This window comes from Haliotis asinina, chromosome 10, assembly GCF_037392515.1.
Source record: "Haliotis asinina isolate JCU_RB_2024 chromosome 10, JCU_Hal_asi_v2, whole genome shotgun sequence".
Lineage (NCBI taxonomy): Eukaryota > Metazoa > Mollusca > Gastropoda > Lepetellida > Haliotidae > Haliotis > Haliotis asinina.
This window is the reverse complement of record NC_090289.1, coordinates 32,055,538-32,077,680: the sequence shown is the minus strand read 5'-3', so window position 1 is coordinate 32,077,680 and position 22,143 is coordinate 32,055,538. Positions and strand designations below refer to the sequence as shown.

The following is a 22,143-nucleotide window of genomic DNA, read 5'->3' as shown; positions in this document are numbered from 1 at the left end:
ACAGGGGGGTAAGCACAGTAGCTGGAACAGTGAAACAAATGCACGTGCTGTACGTGATGAGCGTTTTACATACACCAATCCTACTTGGTCTCGGTGTTTCATTTAATGTGTTTTGTTAACCATTATATAATCAACTATGTAGGGGGAAATGTGTCTTCCTAAATGTGCACGACTGTCATGGTATGTCAGCACGCCTCTGGCGCCTAGTTTATGTAGCTCTCCGTCGACCAGAATTGATATTCAGTGACCCATATTTGTCGTAAGAGGCGACGAACGGGACAGGGTGGTTAGACTTGCTGACTTTGTTGACACTTGTCATCGAATCCCAATTGCGCAGACTGATGCTTGTGCTGTTGACTGGTCTAGAGATATAGCTCTACACTTGCTGCGTGCGGCTTATACCTAAACTTACTCGCCTTAAGTTAAAGTCAAGGTATAATGTGTCGTTACCCCTTTATTAACTCATTAAGGCCGAGAGCCGCGTATGTGCGGCAAATTAATTTATTTAGCTTCTCACAGCGAGAGTCGCGTATTGGGGTTAATAAAAAGCATCTCTTATTCAGCGAGAGCCGCATATTAGGGGTTATGAAAAGCACCTCTCATGCAGCGAGAGCCGCGTATTGGGGGTTTTACATTTTAAATTCGTACTGTACCTAATCAATTTAGCAGTAATGATCGTAGCCTTTCTTACGAGAGAGGTTACTTTCTGTGTTAACAAATTAAACTCAATGTCCTTTGTGCAATGGGAGTTTTAGTAGGTGTTTTGCATGTAACTGTTTTATACACTGCATCAAGAACGTAATGTTTTGTACAAAGCACAATTTGGTGTTCTGGAAAATAAGTTTTAGATTTCAAGGAAACCACTTTACTGGAACGTTTTAAATGTTATCTTGTTTCTTTCTATGTGTATAGAGAAAGAAATACGATACAGTCGAATGTGTTGTAAATGCTAATGGTACGACTACACTCATTACCACTGTGGAGGAGGGGTAGCTCTTTTTGCCGAAAATCTGAGTTTGCCTATTGTGTGAAGCCGATTTTCGGTGATTTTGCTGGACTTGATGTAGCAGCACAAAACGATATCTACTCGATGTCATATAATATATAACATTGGTATACAGTATAACGACACCATCTGTCGTGCATATTTACCATTCATCCTGACCCTTGTCAACGACTTCCGGATGCATGTCATCACGCCCACTAAAAACTGTATGATTACGTATATGAAAACCCCACTTTTTATTGCTGTAAAGAGCCATGGAAATACCACTGAACGCGTTGCTCAGATTTCAAACGAATAATTCTTGCACAAAAAGCCCACAGAAGAATAAAATTCAAATTTGGAGAATATTTGCGGTGATGGACATGAGAATGATCTGTACTAGCATACCAGTTCTCAGCCATCGTGCATAAACATGGTGTGCTGATACGCCTGTGGCCCATGCGGGCTTCCTTTGTCAGAACAGTTGGCAGGGCCGGGTGAAGCGACGCATTCAAGATAACTGCATTTTTACCGACATATGTGTGTTCGCGTGAGTGTGCGGGCACATGTTGAAGTCCTATGCAAAACCTACTGTGATACCATGCTACAGTTTAACGTGGATTACATTATAAATATATCTTACTGACTGGGTCGACTAGTTCGTGTTTCATATTTTTTAGGACAGGATGGCTGCAAGGTAAAACTTGTTTCTCACGATGCCCTTAAATGCCTCCTAAATATCGAATCTATGCTCAGGGTTACAATATTCATACATGGTCTATTCTACGTTTCTACGTTTCTGAGGGAAGTAAAACACATGATCTGTATTGGAAATCATCTCTTAAATAGTTGCTTAGTTTGTTTATCGAAACGTGGCTTTGCGCCCCAAAAATGCGCTTCGCCGTGTCAAAAAATTAAACATGAATTTTATATGGTAAATTTCTTAAAAGGTTTTCCTTTATATAATATGTTCAGTCCACCGAATCTGTTATATCAGCCTTGTCTCTATGTATCTAACTCATACGATGTCACCGTGTTCTCGTAGTTTGGTGAGCATTACATCTTTGTATTAAAAATCTATATTTCTAACTGTGTTATTACTGAAAACAAAGTAGATAGTTGCTTTATAAAAGAACATATTCAGATGTCTCTAAGTCGATATCTCCGATTCAAAATCAGTAGAGTTATTGACTGTTATTTGTAAATAAAAAATAATCTTTAATGACCGCAGTGGCTTTTTAATGTGAAAATAGGTATTACAGGGGCGGACAGAGTTTTTTGGGTGAGGCGCACTATGGAGAAAAGGGAATGAACACTGAAGTTTCACCCAAGTTTCAATGGTCATTCAACAACATTTCAGGACAAAAGGGATGGGAGGGTGCAGATGCTCTTGTGTATTTCTAAATGAATTCATCATTACGAAATTTCCGATTAAGACAGGAAATATTGTTGTCAACAAATACTCAGTTTTATAGTAACATTGAGATAAAATTCTTGAATTCTCGAAAGAATACATTTTTGAATAAATGATAATTATATAGAATTTCTGATATTACAACGGTGCGAAGCACAGGAAAATGATAAGTGCTTCTTTTCACAAAGCACTAAGGTGAACGTAAGTCACTAAGGTAACCTTACAGCTATGTTTAAGAATGGGAGTTAAGGTTAACCTTATAAGTAATGGTTGCTTCGTGAAAGGAGCGCCAGAAATGAAGACTGCTCACACTTTTATCACAAAAAGTGCAGGAGATCACAGCACTAAAAATGAAGAAAACACGAATGTCATATGCTTATGTTTTATTATAGGACACATATGCAACAAGTTCCAAACTGACAGCGTTATTTGCCAGCTATTTCAATCATGTTGGAAATACAGACTGGGCAAAAATGATTACGTCAGCGTTTTATGCGATGTTCAAACCACCCATCCATGGAGCGCTGTGACTGCATTTGGTCCCGTTTGGTACACCCGCAGCTTTTTGCATTTTTCTGCTGTTGACACGGTTTTTGCTACTTTCCCACATCACGTCGGTAATATGGAAAAGTGTTCCATATTTTGTTCGAAAATTCACTTTTCTATATATTCTCGGAAAATGTTAACAACCAAAACAAAATATCAGTAGAATAGTGCAAATCACTGCGAATGTTTCAGTACTCGTGTTTTAAGGCGCAAAATTCACCTTAAATTGTTTTTCGGAGCGGGTCATCAACGTTATTTTACATTGCCTTACGAGGAAATAAATGAGCAGCTTCGTATGTTTTCAAATTTCACCGATTAACACAAAAGTCTGATAGAAATGTTAGAAAATATGATTCTCAGTTTAAACAGAAATCGAGTATACTGTGAAAAGAAAATTGATAGCAATATGTTTGATGTTTTGAAAAAAGCCATGCTGGTCTGATCTATGCGATTTGCTTTTGCTTGAACTGTCTGATGACAGTGTAGACGAGGATGATGATGACAACGGCCATGGTGATGGTGACGATGCCGAGGCCAATCATGGCAGGCATCAGCCATTCTTGAGCACACGCAGTTTCCTGGGCGGTAGTACCTGCAACGATGATCGTCAATAAAGTACAATGAAGATAAATACGAGAAGGCAGCAGTAGGCGTGTGGTACTTCAAAATATGATAACACCTCTCAAACGTCAAGAATGAAGTAACTGTTTTTTGTTTTTTTTTATAGTTTCGCAAATAGATTCGTTCGCTCATCAAGTGCTCTGGTGCGTCGTTAATGCTATAATACCTCGCAATAATTTGAAATATATTTGACGTACGTGGGAGAGTTTTGGAATGGGTAAGGTAGACAACAGTTGTAAGCTGTTCCTCCTGAGAATTTCCGGTGCCTTCTTCCGGAGTGGTTTCGGCGCTCCTCTTTCGTCTGCCAGGACATACTGGCTGGAAACAGAAATTGATTGAAAAATATTTGAGGCTGTGTCCTGAGCGACATATGCGTATTCAAATGTATTAATCATGATGGATATACTGTTTTTCATTTTACATATTAAGACTGTAGATCCGGGTTAACTTTAATCTTGACCAACCCATGACTGCCATAAGAGCCGACTAACTGGGTCGGATGGCCGGACTCGCTGACTCGGCTGGTACTTGTTATCGTTTCAGAATTAAGTAGATCGATACTTATGGTATCAATCATTGGATTGTCTGGTCCACACTTATATACGAACAGCACAGTCATGCGTAGGGCGTTTCAAAATGTGACACAACAGTGACGGAATAGTGTTCGATACCGTTCCCTCAATTAAGCTTGTGCCACATGTTTATGTGTTGTTGTTTTTTCAGGTGAAAAAATGACTAGTCTCTTCATTTGTTTATGACAGGCACCACCGATTTCCTCACACCTAGTGTAACAACTGATTGACAGTGAGTAATAAAGAATGGTCTTGAGATAGTCAGTGTTGTACAATCAACTCTGCTTTGACCGAGATTTTGTGCATATGTGGAAGCAGATATGTTTTCACGACATATGACGAGAAATACACTATGCCTTGACAAGTTCGTTACAATCCCAGTTTCCTATCTCTGTAGCTACACCATTGTTACAATTCCCGTTTGCTATCTCTGTCACTGCATGGATCCGACACCTGCAACTAAATCCCTGTTGCAATTTCTGTTCACTAACTGTGACTCCTTCAATGAGTCAACATGTGGTTATTATCGGTGTCGGGTGAGTGAGTGAGTGTTAGTTATGTCTGTCAACACCTTAGGGCTTTAGCTGATGTGACACGTAAATGTGATATCCCTAGTGCTTTGATAGAAATATTGGTATTGATATCCCACAGGTTTTGCCTCCAGCGACAGGGATATGGGTACTTCTACTAATGTGACAGATGCCCATGTTGGTGCCAAGTGTTGAGACCAAAATGATGGATATAGATACTGATACAAATACATAGTATATAGATAATGGTACCAAGTACTTCGACCAAAATCACGAGTTTGGATACTGGTACCAAGTACTTAGACCAATGACGGATATGGATACTGGTACCAAACACTTGTGACGATCAGTGTGACGGGCACGGGTGCCTGACAAAGCAGCCATTGTTAGTCATGGTATATATTTACCTGAATGGCATTTGAAGCAAGTTCAAACACCTGGACCGTGCTGACAATAGCTAGGGCAGGGTTCGTCAGACCTCTGTCGTGCTCAAAGGTGAACGTTTCCAGCATGAAACACAGGGTGTGTCTCTCTGAGGAAGGATTGTAGGCAGGAAGTGTGCTCACCAAACCTGCACCGCTCACATCGCACCTGAAACGGCATATATACAAATTTTCTTTGTGCTTACAATGAAGGTTTCTGGTGTACCATAATATGGATATCGTATTTTTCTTCGGCGAACTAATATCTTCGTTTCTTTGTGACAACATCACTCTGATAGTCCTATCACAACACTATTGTTACAATTCCCGTTTTCTATCTCTGTAGCTACACCATTGTTACAATCCCCGTTTCCTATCTCTGTAGCTACACCATTGTTACAATCCCCGTTTCCTATCTCTGTAGGTACACCATTGTTACAAACCCCGTTTGCTATCTCTGTAGCTACACCTTTGTTACAATTCCCGTTTCCCGTCTGTGTAGCTATACCATTGTTACAATTCTCATCTCTGTCACTACATGAATCCGACACCTGTAACTAAATCCCTGCTGCAATTTCTGTTCACTAACTGTGACTACTTCAATGAGTCAGCATGTGGTTCTTATCGGTGTCGGGTGAGTGAGTGTAGTTTTACGCCGATCAGCAATATTCCAGCAACATCACGGCGGCGGACGCCAGAAAAAGACTCATGTGAGGAATCGAACCCGGCTTTTCGACCTGATAAGCGAATGCTTTAACCACAGGCTACCCACCATCCATGTCATCTGTCGTCCCTTGCCGTGATATTTGCTGGAATATTGCTAAAAGGGAGTAAAATACGCTCACTCACTTCATCCTAAAAATGAGTATTTCCAGCAGCTTTTATCAGCAGCTTCATTTAAGATAACAACATAATAAATGCAATGTGCGTTTCGTAATCTACTTTTATCAAACATCAATGACATCTGTGTCGTTACTCACCCGTTTACGTACACCACCCTCTCTCTGCGATCTGAGCCGGTCCTGTTGTTATTGATGGTGATGTTTTTGATAATTATTCCGTTAAAGTTGTCCACTGGAGAGAATGACATACTTTTTCAACGTACATGATTTCAGTATCATTACCACTAATCGCTATCTACATACCTCTCATACCCTTAATTACTAAGGCGCATAATGTCACAAATGACATAAGTTACAACAATTGTAACCTATATAATTCTCGTACCCTTAATTCAGAAGACGAAATGATCTCGTATAGTATCAGTTACAGCGATTGTAACTTATGTAATTCTCATACCCTTAATTCAGAGGGAACAGAATATCCTGAATAGCACTAGTTACAGCAACTGTAACCTATACACAGTGGGAACTGCCTAAACCAGCACTCACTCGGACTGAAGAAAGAATCTGGTTTATACAATGTGCCGAATTGTAGAGCTGATGATAAATGTACAAACCACGGAAGGGACTGACACTGTATGCCAGTGTTGACAACTTTCCGTATTGGACAGGTGCTGGTTTTGACAGCTTCCACTGTCATTCTTATACCCTTTGTTCAGAAGGCGCGAAATTTCACGAATGGCATTAATTAGGGCATATGGTCCATATATATATATATATATATATATATATATATATATATATATAAAGGGATGATTTTGTATGTAAATCGACAGCCTAAAGTCAGTGGTTTGTTTACTTTTTTGAAACCGTGTGCATGCATCGAATCTCCGTAAGCATTACCCAGCAGAATTATTAACATTAAAATCTGGACTCTGTCTGACCCCCTTCCATCAAATACCTGCTATAACATTTACGTTTCACAAAAGACCCTTCCCACTTCATATGAACTAAGTCGTCTGCATATCCTTGTTGCCAAAAATATTGCGGAAGTGATGTCATGAGCTATATTTATCTCCTGCGGAATGATTTTTTTTGTTTACCGCGATACGATAAACTTCTCGCCTTTGGTAAATATTAATAGGGTCCGTTCGTTTAATGGCTTTAGCTGAAATACTATCAGAGTTAAAATAAAAGTTTTTTTTCACAAATGTGTTGATCAAATATCATGTTAATCGGATTTCACAATAAAATAGGCCTCATAAGTTCAGAATTTTATTTCCGATTACGGATATGTCAAGTCAGTAATGAAATCATCATAGTACTTGCTACATATGATGGCACCATGGAATAGCATCACGCTAATGATAAAACAGTGGAAATTTCATATCGGTAGAAAAACGTGTTTGGCACCTCGACGATTCCATGAATATTTCCGTACGCCTGACAGCACAAACACAAACGTCTACAGATGTATTCATTTTGGAGACCAAAGCTCCAACAAGGTGAAAAGCGTCTGCACTTACGTCCATTCACACTCACGCATGTTGACAATTTGTCCCCAGACGTCACGGGGCCTTGGATGGCCTGACCATTAGCAGAAGCGACAACTTGAGTTGCGGGGACGAAGCTGCTTGAGCCTCCATTCTTGGTTCCACCACCACCAGTGCTACTGGATTAACGAATGATAGTAATAATTAGCCCATTTATATTGTTCTAAATTCACACCGAGAGAATTATCATATCACAGAGAATTCATTGTCATCCCTCATAACCCAAGATGCCTGTGACGATGCAGGGGCGAATACAGTGTTTTTTAGAAAGGGTAGGGTTGAGGTGGGAGCGGGAGTGGGGGTGGGAGTACACCCACTGCTGGGTGTCGGTGGTCCCTTCCACCCACGGTGATTTGTGTTACTGGTGAGTACTTTCCCTGAGGTTATTAAATTTTATGTTGGCACATGTATTTTTAAGGACTGACTTACAGTCGCTGAAACCGTTTACAATTCATGTAAAAACGTGTATTCTATACCTCCAAACACTAAAGAAGACTGTGAATGTTTAATCAACAATTTTCCTCTGTGATTATTGAATCAAGGGAGTTAACTCTCAGTGTTTAGAAGCGACTGATGTACGCTTCTTTGAACGCCTTTCCCCCGTTACCACGTTTGCGTCTGTGGCAACAAAAGACAAATATTAGGGATATTGTCATAAAATTATAGTGGTAAAATGTTGTAATCACCTTCCCCCGCTGATTACTTGAGCTGGAGATTGCACAACCACAGCAGCAGAGTTGAAAACACAGGTGAAGGTCACTACCTCGTCAAACGCTGGGCGAAAAATACCAGCAGAGTAACGCACGTCAAGAACCAGAACGTATTTCTCTCCAGAACCCTGGGAACAAACACAATCGTTTGAGAGTTTTGAGCAACCTGTGAGGTATTACTCATGATTATCATTATCATTATAATATACTGAACAGCAAAAGAAACGAAACTATTTTTTCATGTCTTTAAATAGAAGACATAAGCATGAACGCTTACTTTCATGAGATTTCATTTTGTTCAGTATATGATACTTAATATATGGCGCACATATCCACGCAGCTAGTACATGCACAATGTTCGCTTTTTCCCCGTAGCGGGTTAATGTGACTCTATCATCCTTTCGGGGTGCCCATTCACAACTGTGTGGACTAGGACACATGTACTTTGTTCACGTTTACTGCTCGTTGCTGTACCCACAGCTAGGTGTTTTCACGTATTCATGCGGCCACCATCTGGTCATATACCGTGGCGTTCTTTTAAATTCCCAGGGATGCACTATACAGTAGGGGTTGTGACAAGACTGAAAGAGTCTGCACACAAAGTTCACTCCAAGGTTTTTACATCCGGGCACTGGGGGTCGATCCCGGCACCTCAAGCAAATTAAATGGAGAAAAGTACAAATTTTTCAGGACGATCTATGTTCCACTTCGGCGAGGTCCATTTTCAATGGAAAACCAGTGGACAAACCAATGGTGCCCGTCTGTGATATGAGCGCACGGGACGAAATTCTGGTGAAAGACAACGGGGCATATGTGTCCCTAAAGTCGGAGAATGTAGCAACGATTCAGTATCACAGTTTCCTGACCAGTGCGTGTGTGTTTGTTTTCTTAACTCCTCAATCAGCATGGCGGCTGTCTGTAAATAATCGAGACAGGACCAGGCAATCCAGTGACGATTATTAACAGACAGCCGCCATATAGCTGGAATATTGCCGCTTGTTGCGTGAAACTATATTCAGTCACTCAGTCACTAGTCCATGGAAACACTAACCTCTGCCACTGGCCCAAGTACTCCGCAAGTGCCGTTGTATTCGAATATCCCAGCATAGCCCATACAGAAGTCTGGGATTCCATCGCCAGGAACGGATACGTTAGGGGCGAGGGTGAGGGTGCAGCCTGGAGTGTTTCGCATGCCACTGACGAAAATATTGCCGGCGAAGGTGCTGACGGAGAACGGAGTAATACACACGCTGATGTTGTTGTTGTTACACTGATGATAGTCTGGCGTGAGGAAGACCAACATTTATGCCAAAATTGAAACGTACAATCCATTTGATTTCATTTTAGACCGATGAAATGCTCACTACCACAAAATCTAACAACTGCAACAAAATGAAACTTTGCACGGTCAAAATAATATGAAAAGCAACTGTGATGATCTGTCTCATACTATTGGACACCCAAATAAAGAACTTGTTTATTTTGCCATTATTTTGTTGTCACGTTTCACTTGTGTGTCGTCCAGATAATCACACGCACAACTGGATGTTCTACCAAAGCAATGAATCGGTCTCAAATGAAATCAAGCAGAAAATTCATGTAAATGAATGCTACACACACACACGAGAGAGAGAGAGAGAGAGAGAGCGAGCGAGAGAGAGAGCGAGAGAGGGAGAGAGCGAGAGAGAGAGAGAGAGAGAGAGAGGGAGAGAGATACAACTGCTCCATTTATGAACGTACATGTTCATCGTATCATTCACACAGATATCACTCACAAGCTTTCTTGTCGCACTGTTCTCCAGCATATCCCGGGTTACATACACAGGAAGCAGGGGGTCCTGTGATACAGTAGCCATTAACACACGTACTGTTGTCGCAGGGCATGGCTAGTTCGGCTGAAACGAAAAGACTTATGATCATTCAAAGGTAACCATATAAATATTGTTTATTTACCATCACAGAAATCTCAACTTTCTCATTCAGACAATATGCAGTGAGTACTTGTCCTATTATATATTTTTTCAGCTCACTGCATGTGAAGAGTTTCTAAATAACAAGTGTAAAGAACAATGCATGGAAAATGCGCCAAAAGTTTCAGCTTCATAATGTTTAAACAGTTTTTGTTAGAAAAAAAACCTCTAGAAAAGACATAACGATATAAATATGAATATATTATATGAGAACACTTAGTGATTGTCTGTAATACCTGTGAACAAACCATACGTATGTTGTGTAACACTAGTGATTTTGATTCTGTGCCTCTTTTAGGCGGGTTCGATTCCCCACATGGGTACAGTGTGTGAAGCCCATTTTCTGGTGTCCCCCGCCGTGATATTGCTGGAATATTGCTAAAGGTGGCGTAAACATAAACTCACCCACTCACTCTTTGAAAAGGATAATGTGTTGGAATGTTGCTGGGCCAGAAGTGGCGATACATGTGGCACATGCCACGTCATGTTGCAAGGAACCTTGAGAGATTGTTTTTCAGCTTGCTTGCTGTAAACGGGTGGTCATATTTGCAAACTTAGTTGAAGAATATAATCGCATCTATCCCAGCTGCTTATATCCACGTTCATGATGTAAATCATTGGATTCTATCGGTCCATATACGATTGGTACATAAAGCTGTGCTGGGACATTTCTCAGTGTGACGCTTAATAGGCAAGCAAGAAAGCTAAAAACAATCCATCCATACATCCTCCCATCTCCCCTTCCAATCATCTTAACGTAAAACATATTCACGGATTCTTAATTCGTCTCAAAACTGATGGTTCATACAATTCCTTATTTATATATTTCTATTACGGAGTCATCATCAATTTGGACTCACTTAATGCATGGGCGCAGTTGGGGCCAGTGTGGGTTGCTGGGCATGCGCACACTCCTGTTCCCTCGTCACACGTGCCATTGTTCAGACAATTCTGACCCTCGCGTTTACAGTGAGAGTTGACAGGAGCTGAAAAAGAAGTGGAACTGAAGTAGTGAAAAAACATTAAACAAGATCGCTGATAAACATCAATAAGAAATTTATACAATAAAGTATGGTTACAAAGAACACAAAGGCCAAACCAGTAGCTTTAGTTCGAAATAACGGTAGTTAGACAAAAGCATGCCGGCATTCAGGGTATTGTAAACCGCGATTTAAGGAGCACGAAAGGACAATTAAGTTAGGTATCTGTAACCGTAACAAAATTATACAGCAGTGAGTGAGTGAGTTAGTGAGTGAGGCTAGTTTCACTTCGTCTTTTACCAATGTAAAATATACAGCACGTGGCCAGGACGAAAAAAAAAACCCAGCTCGTTACAACCGACAGTTCGTTATATACGTGTTCTTTGCATATTTATTACAATGTATAACTATAACACTATATTTCAGTTAAGCCCAAATAGATTGACAGGTGAATATTTACGATAGGTGTCCAGTCTCTCTTGATAGGAAATGTTTATATTATTCAGGCGGGAGCACTCACGCCAACATAGTAATACTATCTATTTTGTAGAAAACACGATTTTCACTGATCAGTCTTTGATACGTGTTTTTACTTCTTTACTGCTACAGATTTTTCAACTTCGATTAAAAGCCAGTTTGATGAACTGCATGACTTTTTAAAAACAGATTTTGAAACAAGTATCGAAACCACACAGCACCAACATGGTAATACATAGCAGGAGAATGCTTTGTCTGAAACAGATTTACAAAATATGCGACATTCTTAATTTCTGCCTTACACAACATTGTCAAATATTTCTTGATGGTTAAGTGAAGTCCTATATATTCATAAGAATGTGAGTAAGCTATGATATAGATTTGGTCTTCGGGTGCATTTCAATCAGAATTTACGAACACGAAGTGTCTCGCGGGCAGTAGTTGAGTTGCCACATTTGCTAGTTTTACCAGAATACAAAGGGAAGTTGCTGAAGACAGCTATGTTCATGGTTGCTATGTTCAATGCAGGTTTCTATCACTCCTGAAGGTACGTGTTGATTAGAAGTTTCGTGAACCCCAGAATGCAGATGCATGTTACCCTTAAAGCTACGTGTAGTTGCTTCTGTCGTCACTTCTGTCACCGCTAATGTTTTGAATAGCAACATCGCAAACACCCTAAAGGAACGAAACAAGCCGGTGACATTAACCTACTGGCAGTAATGCACATCGATCATTACCAGTACTCACTGTCATCATCGTCGATGGTGACTTCGACTGAATAGTTCTTGGAGAGATCGACGCTGTATATGACGACACTGAAATTCTCCGAGGGTTCAGCCAACTGAAAGATGAGGTGAATTATGATATCTAATGAATTATGATGGCACACACCCGGTCATCACTGATGATACAATATTCAGGGAATACCTAATGCATTGTGATGGCAAACATCTGGTTATTACTGATTATACAATCATCAGGGAATATCTTATGGATATTATACAATGTTCAGGAAATATTTAGCGAATTATTATATCAGACACACGGTCATCATTGATCATACAATATTCAGGGAATATGTGTCTCCAATGAATTATGATGGCACACGCGATGTCACTACTGGTAACACATGACCCACCGGTGTACATTTCACCATTAGTCTGACATTTATGCCAACTGAAATCTGACAGATAGTCAAGACAAACAACGACCTGTACTCTTCGCAAAAAGTAAGTGAACCTGAATTTTCAGTTCGGATAGCACGTATAAGAGTTAAACATATTTCAAAGACAGAAATCTCATGAACGCACCACAATTTCTCTTGATCACCACCCCTAAACACAATTTATGGCATGCACGTGCACAATGCAGTAGGGGCGTGCACGTGCACAATGCAGTAGGGCATGCATGTGCACAATGCAGTAGGGGCGTGCACGTGCACAATGCAGTAGGGGCGTGCACGTGCACAATGCAGTAGGGGCATGCACGTGCACAATGCAGTAGGGGCGTGCACGTGCCTGGGGTGATATTTGTGATTTTGAAGATTTTCAAGAGTGTCGGTAAATCACCATTAATTTTCACAATTATCCTGCATCTGTTGATCAAACAATTGTTTCTAGTGACTTGGCAAGTTCCAAACAGGAACCACTCATCGTGAACTGGCCAACACATTCAATGGTTCGAAGTCAGTCATTAGTAGACTTAGGAACAGATATCAGCACACCCTGTTCAGGTCGTCCAAGGTCAACAACAAGTGTACTGTGTCGTTTCATTTCGGAGTCTGCCATTTATAAAGTCGGGGTAGTCAATGGGAGACTCATACGCAGTATGTCCCCCCACCCCACACCCCCACTCCCCAAATTCTTGCATCCGCTTATCCGTGATTATGTCAGTCACGCAGTTGGGATACAATAACACGTGATCAATCAAGTCAGCAATCTGACCAGTCTGGACAAGCATGGGTTGCTGAAGACCAACTGTAACCCGGATCATCACGGGTTTCTGGGATGTCTTTCAATGTTACTTGACTTTGAGGGAGAATAGTATTTGATCTTACCGAGTCATCATTGATGTATACCAGATCTGTAAGGACAATGGATGTGTCCCCTGCAGCGACGGAGACATGGTAGTCGGTGACAGCGGCATAATCAGCTGGCGCCTCGGCTGTTCCGTCCATGGTACTGACTGTGGCATTAAAGGCGTACGGAGCGGCGCTCTCCAAAGTGAAAGTGACAGAGACATTTGAGCTGCCTTCGCGAACACTAACGGGCATAGGCTGAGTGAGATTGAGAGGGGTGCCTGGAAGAAGATTGGGAAAAATCAGCTGTGTGTTGTTGATACACAATAAACTAATACAATGATTTGTGAAAATGGAACGCAGGAATATCATAAAAGTATTGACTTTACGAATCATCGATTCAGTTCCAATAACATTAAACTGGAAGTATATATATCATCCGCGAGGCATTTGAACTGGAACCAGTATATGTCAAATGAAGATACATGAGTACGTGCTGGCTACCCCAACGCCTCGAATATATACTAGTGACTGAGTTTAGTTTTACGCCGCTTTTAGCAATATTCCAGCAGTATCGGGGCACGCCAGAAAATGGGTTTCACTCATTGTACCCATGTGGGGAATCGAACCCGGGTCTTCGGCGTGACGAGCGAACGGTTTAACCACTGGGCTACCCAACCGCCACGAAGGGGAAACATGCATATCTGTGGCTTAGGGTGTTGGGAAAATGTTATTACACACACTGTAATTATTATGTTATTATGATTGTTGCCTTCTTCATTGTGTTTCTTCTTTCATGGATACTTCCGCGCGTAGGGCTGTTGGCCTTGGAGAAAACATAACATTGTCGGACATTATCGCTTCCGATGAACAATATGTTACAGTGGGAAAACAATGACCCGCAAACTCCAAGCGGTGAAGCTCTGTCTTGAGTTTGATGCAAAAAGAGCAATCAGCGGATTATGAAACCTCATCTATCAAAGAAAGATAGACAGGTCGAGTGTTACTTTCTGGCAAAGCGACAGCTGAGAAGGGTGAACAAGTATACAGAAGGTGCTCGACGACCTACCGCAGTCACATACAGTGGTACCTGGAGAAAGCATGGATTACATCGATATTCTTCGTTGAAGTCAGTTTCGGGCAGCATCGAAAACATGCACAGCTTCCGTTAGGCATTTAAAGTTAACAACTGTGCTGAATTTTATCACTAGACCCTTTCGCCGATGCAGACTTGAGAACTGCATGACCATATATGAGTCTCTGACAACCAAGCGTGTGAGCGAGTTACGACTTTAAGTCAAATCGGCAATATTTCAGCCATATTGTGACCTCAACAACTTCATAATGCAGAAAGTTCGCTCATTAAAATCTGTCAACGAGGAACACTACAAACAAGTAAATCATCACATATATAGATATAAGACAAGGATATAAATGTAAAACGTTTTTTACTACTGAAGACATTATAGATCACCAGAAACTGAAGGTGGACCGCCATACTAGGCACCATGCGGACTGACAGTACTTTTGTTCTCTACATGGGCTCAAGTTGGACAGCCCCGGCATAGGGTATATGATAATGTATACTCCCAACATATCACTCTCATTGATTCGGAAGGTGTTTTTACGCAGGATATATTCTGATAACTTTAACCGCGCTATTATGAAGAAATTATTTCATATTAAGAAGGTACTCACCAACGTAGCCCATTACAGAAACCACCCATTGTATGCGTGCAATATGAAGTCCCGTTCTTAGATTCTGTTTGTTATGTATTTTACAAAAATAACCTCCTAGGTTCCTTAAAATTAAAATAAACATGCCTCATAGATGCTCACACAGAGCGTGTCTTACCACTGCCCCGACTATAGAGTAGGACAAAAAGTGAGTGAGAGTGAGTGAGTTAATATTTAGTGCCTCTTTGGCAATATTTCTGCCATATAGTGACGAGAAAGGTTTTGCATACACAGTTTAATTTGCTAAATAACCAGTCATCGAAGAGTTGTGAAACAAATAGCGTACCACTGATGCTGTTTATAACTTGTAAGTAATTCAATATGAAACTATTTTATTAAAGAACCATATAAAAATAGGCTATAAGTCGACAACAACTGAAGGTACATCACCATACAAGGGCTCTGGGGACTTACAGTGTCTTTGCTACCTGCATGGACCCTAATTGGATTTACACCATCCCTTCAGCCGTTGCGATTAAGAACATTTAGCCATGACCCTAAACAATACTAAGTTTAACACGTCTTGTCAGTTTAAATTTACTTTGAACGTTTTTGGACTTACGTATCCTCTCAGGAGGACAATATCTTTATGATACCTTCACCCACTTTGAGAAGTATCGTAGAAGAAGGGTTACTCACGTTCATTATCAGCGATGGTTATAGTCACGGTCGTATCCGGCTCAGCCCCAAAGAAACCCGTCAGCGACAAAGTGAACGACTCGTTAGGATCAAAATCCTGCAAAACAATTATCGAGGTCATATATCTCCACCGAAAAGAATACAATGGAAGCTGTCCAAACCGGCACCTGTCCAAACCGGCAAGTTGTCAACACCGGCATACAATCTCAGCCCCAGCCATGGCTGAAAAGTTACCATCAGCTCTACAATCCAGCACTTTGTCTAAACCAGATTTTTCTTCATTCCCAATGAGTGCCGGTTTAGACAGCTTCCACATTCTAGGAAATGCACTGTTGGTTTTGTAAGTTTGATTTGCGTGAAAATGTAGTTATTCGGCCTAAGTATAATATCTCTCAAATATAACCTATAAGTCGGTATACGTCCACAACATATTTAGGTAGTTGTCCTGCTTACATTATCGTCCACTATGGTCACTGTGAGGTCTGCAGTAGCGGTAGGCCAGGGCACAGTTTTTACACTGCTCGCTACTGCTACGTAGTCGTTTCCTGCTGTAGCAGTGCCATCAACTGTTTCATACTGAAATACAAGTAGTTTCAAAATCGAGTTTATCAACGTGCTGTTGTACCAAATGAGGATTTATTCTAAACTATTACACAATATTTACAAATTCGTAAATGATGTTGTTTTCAGTCATAGTCCATGCCATACATTATAAACCAACGCGTATACGAACATCGTTGTGTCGAACTTCACCTTATTGTGATTTGAGTTCCATCAATAGTTCGAATATAATCGTTCAGATACAAAAACCATTGTGTCGGACTCTGATGTATGGACCTTGGCTCGATCTAAAACCTATACCCTTACATTTTCTCTCTTAAATCATTGTTTTGTTTTCCCGTATATAACTCGAAGTATACATATATGCTTCGAACTATTGATGGAGCTCAAGTCACAATCAGGTGAAGTTAAGCAACGTTTGGTGCGGACAGTGCTCGGAAAGGTGACTCTGTTTGACAGCTTGAGTTTCTTCAAAACTGCCTCTGTTCATCCAGCAGAAAATGGGTACCCGGTGGGGTAAGTCGTGTGACTGTTAACCTTCTAGCGCCTGACAGGCAGCTTGGGTTATCCGGGGTAATAATAATCAGATTGTATCGCTTTGAACATGCCCCTCCGTGGTGTGGAATTCAGCGCAATACAAATATACATGCATTATCATCATTATGAATATCCACTGTGCGCCTGAGAACAAATGCTACACAGGCAAAAACACTTGCAGCATACAGCCTGAGCAGCACTTACGATAACTGACAAAAGGGCCTGCCGGAATATTTACCAAACGCCCCCCCCCCTCAATACACACACACACACACACACACACACACACACACACACACACACACACACACACACACACACATATATATATATATAAAATGAAAATAAAAATCAATAAATAAAAGAAGTGAAGTTTCAGTTTTCCGCCTGGTATCGGCAAATTGAACTGGTTTTCCTATTTTCGGGGTTCAGTATATCGTACATAAAAAATGCGTTGAAGATAACGTACGGTGAAGCCCCACACCCCGGCTGCCAAGCCAAGATCGTTCATAACCGTCACTGTGGCGGTGCCGGCCGACTCGTCAACTGTCACCCCGGCAACGGTTATTGTTCCTGAAATCATAGGAAGATGTTAATGATATACGACAGTAGGTATTTACCATATGACCGTGAAGACCCGAGTTAGAATTGGTCCGTTTGTAGTAAAACGAGATCGGGTCGTTAGGCCTGCTGAGTTGGCTGACACACGCCAGTGTTCATGCTGTTGATCACAGGGTTGTCTGGTTCAGATTCCAATATTTACAGACTACCGTCATATAGCTGGAGCATTGCTGAGTGCGGCATTAAACATCATACAAACAAACAACAACGACCGATGCCGTATATTTACTATGACGCGTTCAACGTGCTGCACGGCGCAAACAGAAACACATCCAACTCATGAGAATGGCAGATACATTGGAGAAACCTAGTCATTTCAGTGTTGTTACTGATGAGGCACAATACATGTATTAAGTACTTGGAACTAAACCGGGCATTGACTGCGGCGTTAAACGACAAACCAACAAACCAATCAGCATTTATCACTTTGCTGAAACTCTCCGTCAAACCAAAGATCGTTGTCACTGCGATCCAAGGACCACCAAGCGTACGTGAATGAGCTTAGTTTTACGCCGAACTCAGTAATATTCAGATATGTGGTGCCGGTCTGTAAAAGATCGAGTCCAGACCAGACAATCCAGTGATCAACAACATGAGCATCAATCTGTGCAATGGGGAACCGATGACGTGCCAACCATAGCTAAACCCTAGCCTAATTAGATAGGGTTAATTCGTTCTGCCAGCTAAGAGAGTAAGGTGTGTTTTCTATGCTAATTATCTACTCCACTGTCTCACAAATGGGAGTTCTCACAAATGGGAGTAGACCGTCGGATTAATAATGGCTTAAAATTGTTCACATCTAATGTAAAATGACAGATGTTGCAAATGTCTCGTAACATTATGCGATTTTCCGGTCTGAAATGTTTCACGTTAACAGGGTCATGTGATCATTGAATAAAGCAATCACAGTTCCTTAAACTTCCAGACCATAAATTAATACGGTTATATACCATGTTGTTTATGCATGGCTTCATGTAGGATATAACAGGTATAAACCATATTTATACAATATTTAGTATAAGTGGTTAACATGCACATACAACGTTTTTGTATAGTTGTATAAATGTACAATAGTAATAAGACTGACTCCGACAGTGATGGAATAAATATACAAATACTTACCTTCAACTCTGAAGAAAAAGAGTGAGCAGGCGAATAGCACACCGAGAGGGATACGTGTGAACGCCATTGTGTTGGTTCCTGAAACGGATTAATTGAATATTTATAAACGTCTCAGTGTGCCCTATAGATCTATCTTGAGTGGGATACAATTTGTTGAACGGTCGAGTTGCCAAGTGTGGCCACGGGACTAGTGTGTGTGTAGTTTATTGCAGTTTGAAGTCAATGAATGTTAAGACGAGACGGTATGTCGCCGGATTTGGTACATGTCTTAAAGTTTAGTTTAGGATCTATGAGAGAGAGAGAGAGAGAGAGAGAGAGAGACAGACAGAGAGAGAGAGAGAGAGAGAGAGAGAGATTTTCTGATCTAAACTCAGTATTTACAGACCGCCTCCACACAGGTAGAAGTTGATTGAGGTGTTAAGCAACAAACAAACAAACAGAAACAAATCTTGCCTCATCCCACATTCGGGGGTAAAACAGCCGTAAACGATCGGCTCCAGTTCAACTTTGGTCAACTTTTGACAATTACCCGTTAGAGGCATCACTGATGTAAAAGAAATCTTACCTTGTGCACTCACAACAGATGAGATTCCAAACTGATCTGATTTTCGCGCTGTTGCATGTGTTTATATCATAACAAGAACTCTCACACGCATGTTTCTTGCGCAGGATTTCTTTCATTTTGCCACGCCTATGCATTGGTGTGGGGACACATTTCACAAGAATATTGCCCCATGAATGGTAAAGGTCGTCCGAAGAACCATTAGACTTGCAAACCTACGCGACAGCATTCACTGAAGATACTTAAATTCGCATTCGCGTGCCTCGATATATCAATACCTTATCGCATATCTGAACACTTTTGTATCCATTGCATCTCGTTCGAATCGGCCTGGTGGAAAACGCCCAACAGTATATGAGACGAGGCTATAAATGGATGTGTATGAAAGGGAAAATTCTCAAAGAACAGGTGTGAAGGGTCCACTCAAACACGTAGATTTGGAAGTAGGTGAAACTTGAACAACTTTGTTTAGCAGTTTATTTCACGTTCTGATGCCTGCTTACAAACATTTGAATTACAAACCTTTAGGGAAGTATGTGGTAAGAATATTATTTCAAGTTCTGGTTATTAACCAAGTAGTCTTGCTTATAAACGTTTGAATTTCAAAGCGTTAGTGAAGCATACTTACTAAAAAAGATGTTAAATATTAAGGATGGTCACAGCATGGAACTTTTCGGAGCATTTTCCAAAATTCTTAAGGAAAGGTACTGAGGACCAGGTTCAGAACCGATTAGAACTGACTCAGAACTACTGCACTTTGACTCTCCACTCAATGCGATCGTTGTACTACGATCATCGCTAGCGTATGCCAGGCATTACGATCATATGTGTACAAAGAAATCTTTGTGGAACACTGCTCTCTGCTTTACTAATCAATCTATGATCGGACCAATTTCAACCGATCTGTTTGGAAGACTTTGCAAACAGCTTACACCAATTTGTTGTATCACCTTTCAGTTTTAGATCACATAAGTTAGTCAACTCGAAGGCACTGACAACTATATATATGCTTATAACCTTACACCTTAAATCATAACTCTAATTTTCTAGACACATTACAAGGTCAACCGAACCATTGAAGCCACACTGTCAACCCATACCAAAAGACCTAAACCAGCATCAACCCCAATCAAGATATCCATTCCCTACGTTGGCAAAATATCGCATCAGATCAGCCGGCTCTTGAAACAACAAGCTAACATTGACACAACCTTCTCAGCATCCCCTAGCCTCAACAACCTCCGCAATGCCAACGGAAGTAAACAACCCACTGTCAACAGCAACAACCCCAAATGTGTTATATATAAAATAAACTGTGATTGTGGTCAAAGCTACATAGGTGAAACATCACGACCCATCAAAACCCGAGTCAAAGAACATCGCACCTCTGTTACTAACTCGGACAGCAAATCAGCCATCTCGGACCACATCAAAGAAAACCCTAATCATCAAATAGTGTGGTCTGACATCACAATCCTAGCCAACAACCAGACGGACTTCACCAAACGCAAACTCACCGAAGCCATTCAAATCAAACGTCAAAAGTCCACCATCAACCGTGACCAAGGATACTTCATTCCATCTGCTTATGATGCACTCCTCTACCAAGCCCAATCAATTGTATAAACATCTCATCCTCCTTCATTGTAACCCCCCTTTATTTGTACATGCCTGGCTTCCAATCACTATCCTTTGTCTACTACTGGCTTCTCCAGCTTTCTGTTTCTCCAATCATGGCATTATGTTGCCCCGGTTGTTGTTGTGTTTTCTTTGTATACTGTGTTATCCCATTGTTTTCATTAGTATATATATATATAAGTTCTGGATTTTATGCATCATTCCTGCTTGACAACGGTACAAGAATCTGCACCGAAACTTCGCAATCACGCAATAAAAATGCAATTTGTCCTATTTTTACATTACAAGGCTTCTCAACTCACACATTGTTCTCTGTCACATATGTTGCTGATACAGCTTGTCTTCATATCGCAATAAATCCAAATTTCGGCGCTTGTCGTTAGTAATAGCAGTGATAATCTACAACAGGGATAGGTCACTCGCTTGCTTTCTTTACCATTTGTACTAATTAACGCGTGCCTCGTCATGCTCCAACGCACACAGTGACTTGGCTCGTTCCCAGCTCTACTTCAGCTGTTTAACAGAACTACAGCCAGTTTATTGTATCAGTCGGAATTTTACAATGAATGAATAAATTATAGTTAGAATTAAGAGCAAGAATTAAGTCAGTGAATGAAAGAAAGAAACATAATAAAAGATAGAAGTACATATGTGAATAAATGAAAGACTATATGATACACCGCGGCCTTCCTTCCCAAAACATGTTAAAGAACGCAAAAGTATCGCGAGAACAGATATGTTGACTCCAGCTGTTCTTTTTAAAAACTCTACTTTGAGACATTTTTGCTTACATTAATAATTAGTTCAGATATCTTATTGCAAGTGGGGAATGGAATGGACATTAACAGAATGTTAGCTGACACTGTCACACAAACCTTAAAAACGGAAAGTGTAAAACTGCCACAAAGCGTCCTAAACACCTTTCCAGTTTTGTCAAATAAGATCAACAAGAAAGAAGTTACGGAACTTTAACCCTCAAGCATCACAAGCATCAATGGCGGATCAGATCCGATCGGCGATATGTCATATTTTCCACACACCTCAAATACACCCTAACATTTTGTTTTAGATTGTGAAGCTATCACCA

The 22,143-nt window shown here is 40.8% G+C and overlaps 2 protein-coding genes across 2 annotated transcripts; one reads left to right on the top strand and one right to left on the bottom strand.

The window, feature by feature from the left end:
• Positions 1-3,388: 3,388 nt before the first annotated feature.
• Positions 3,389-18,923, bottom strand: LOC137298655 (EGF-like domain-containing protein 2). Its single transcript, XM_067830940.1, has 15 exons — positions 18,857-18,923; positions 17,583-17,686; positions 16,469-16,591; positions 16,016-16,112; positions 13,679-13,920; positions 12,370-12,463; positions 11,026-11,151; positions 9,971-10,090; positions 9,247-9,476; positions 8,172-8,323; positions 7,459-7,604; positions 6,071-6,164; positions 5,076-5,259; positions 3,764-3,884; positions 3,389-3,537 (listed from the first exon to the last, which is right to left on the bottom strand). Exons 1-15 carry the CDS (start codon positions 18,921-18,923, stop codon positions 3,389-3,391), a joined length of 2,049 nt encoding a protein of 682 aa, XP_067687041.1.
• An 866-nt stretch (positions 18,924-19,789) lies between these two features.
• On the top strand, positions 19,790-21,044 carry LOC137298654 (uncharacterized). Its single transcript, XM_067830939.1, has 2 exons — positions 19,790-19,861; positions 20,469-21,044. The coding sequence occupies exons 1-2, from the start codon at positions 19,790-19,792 to the stop codon at positions 21,042-21,044; spliced, it is 648 nt and encodes a 215-aa protein (XP_067687040.1).
• The last annotated feature ends 1,099 nt before the right edge of the window (positions 21,045-22,143 follow it).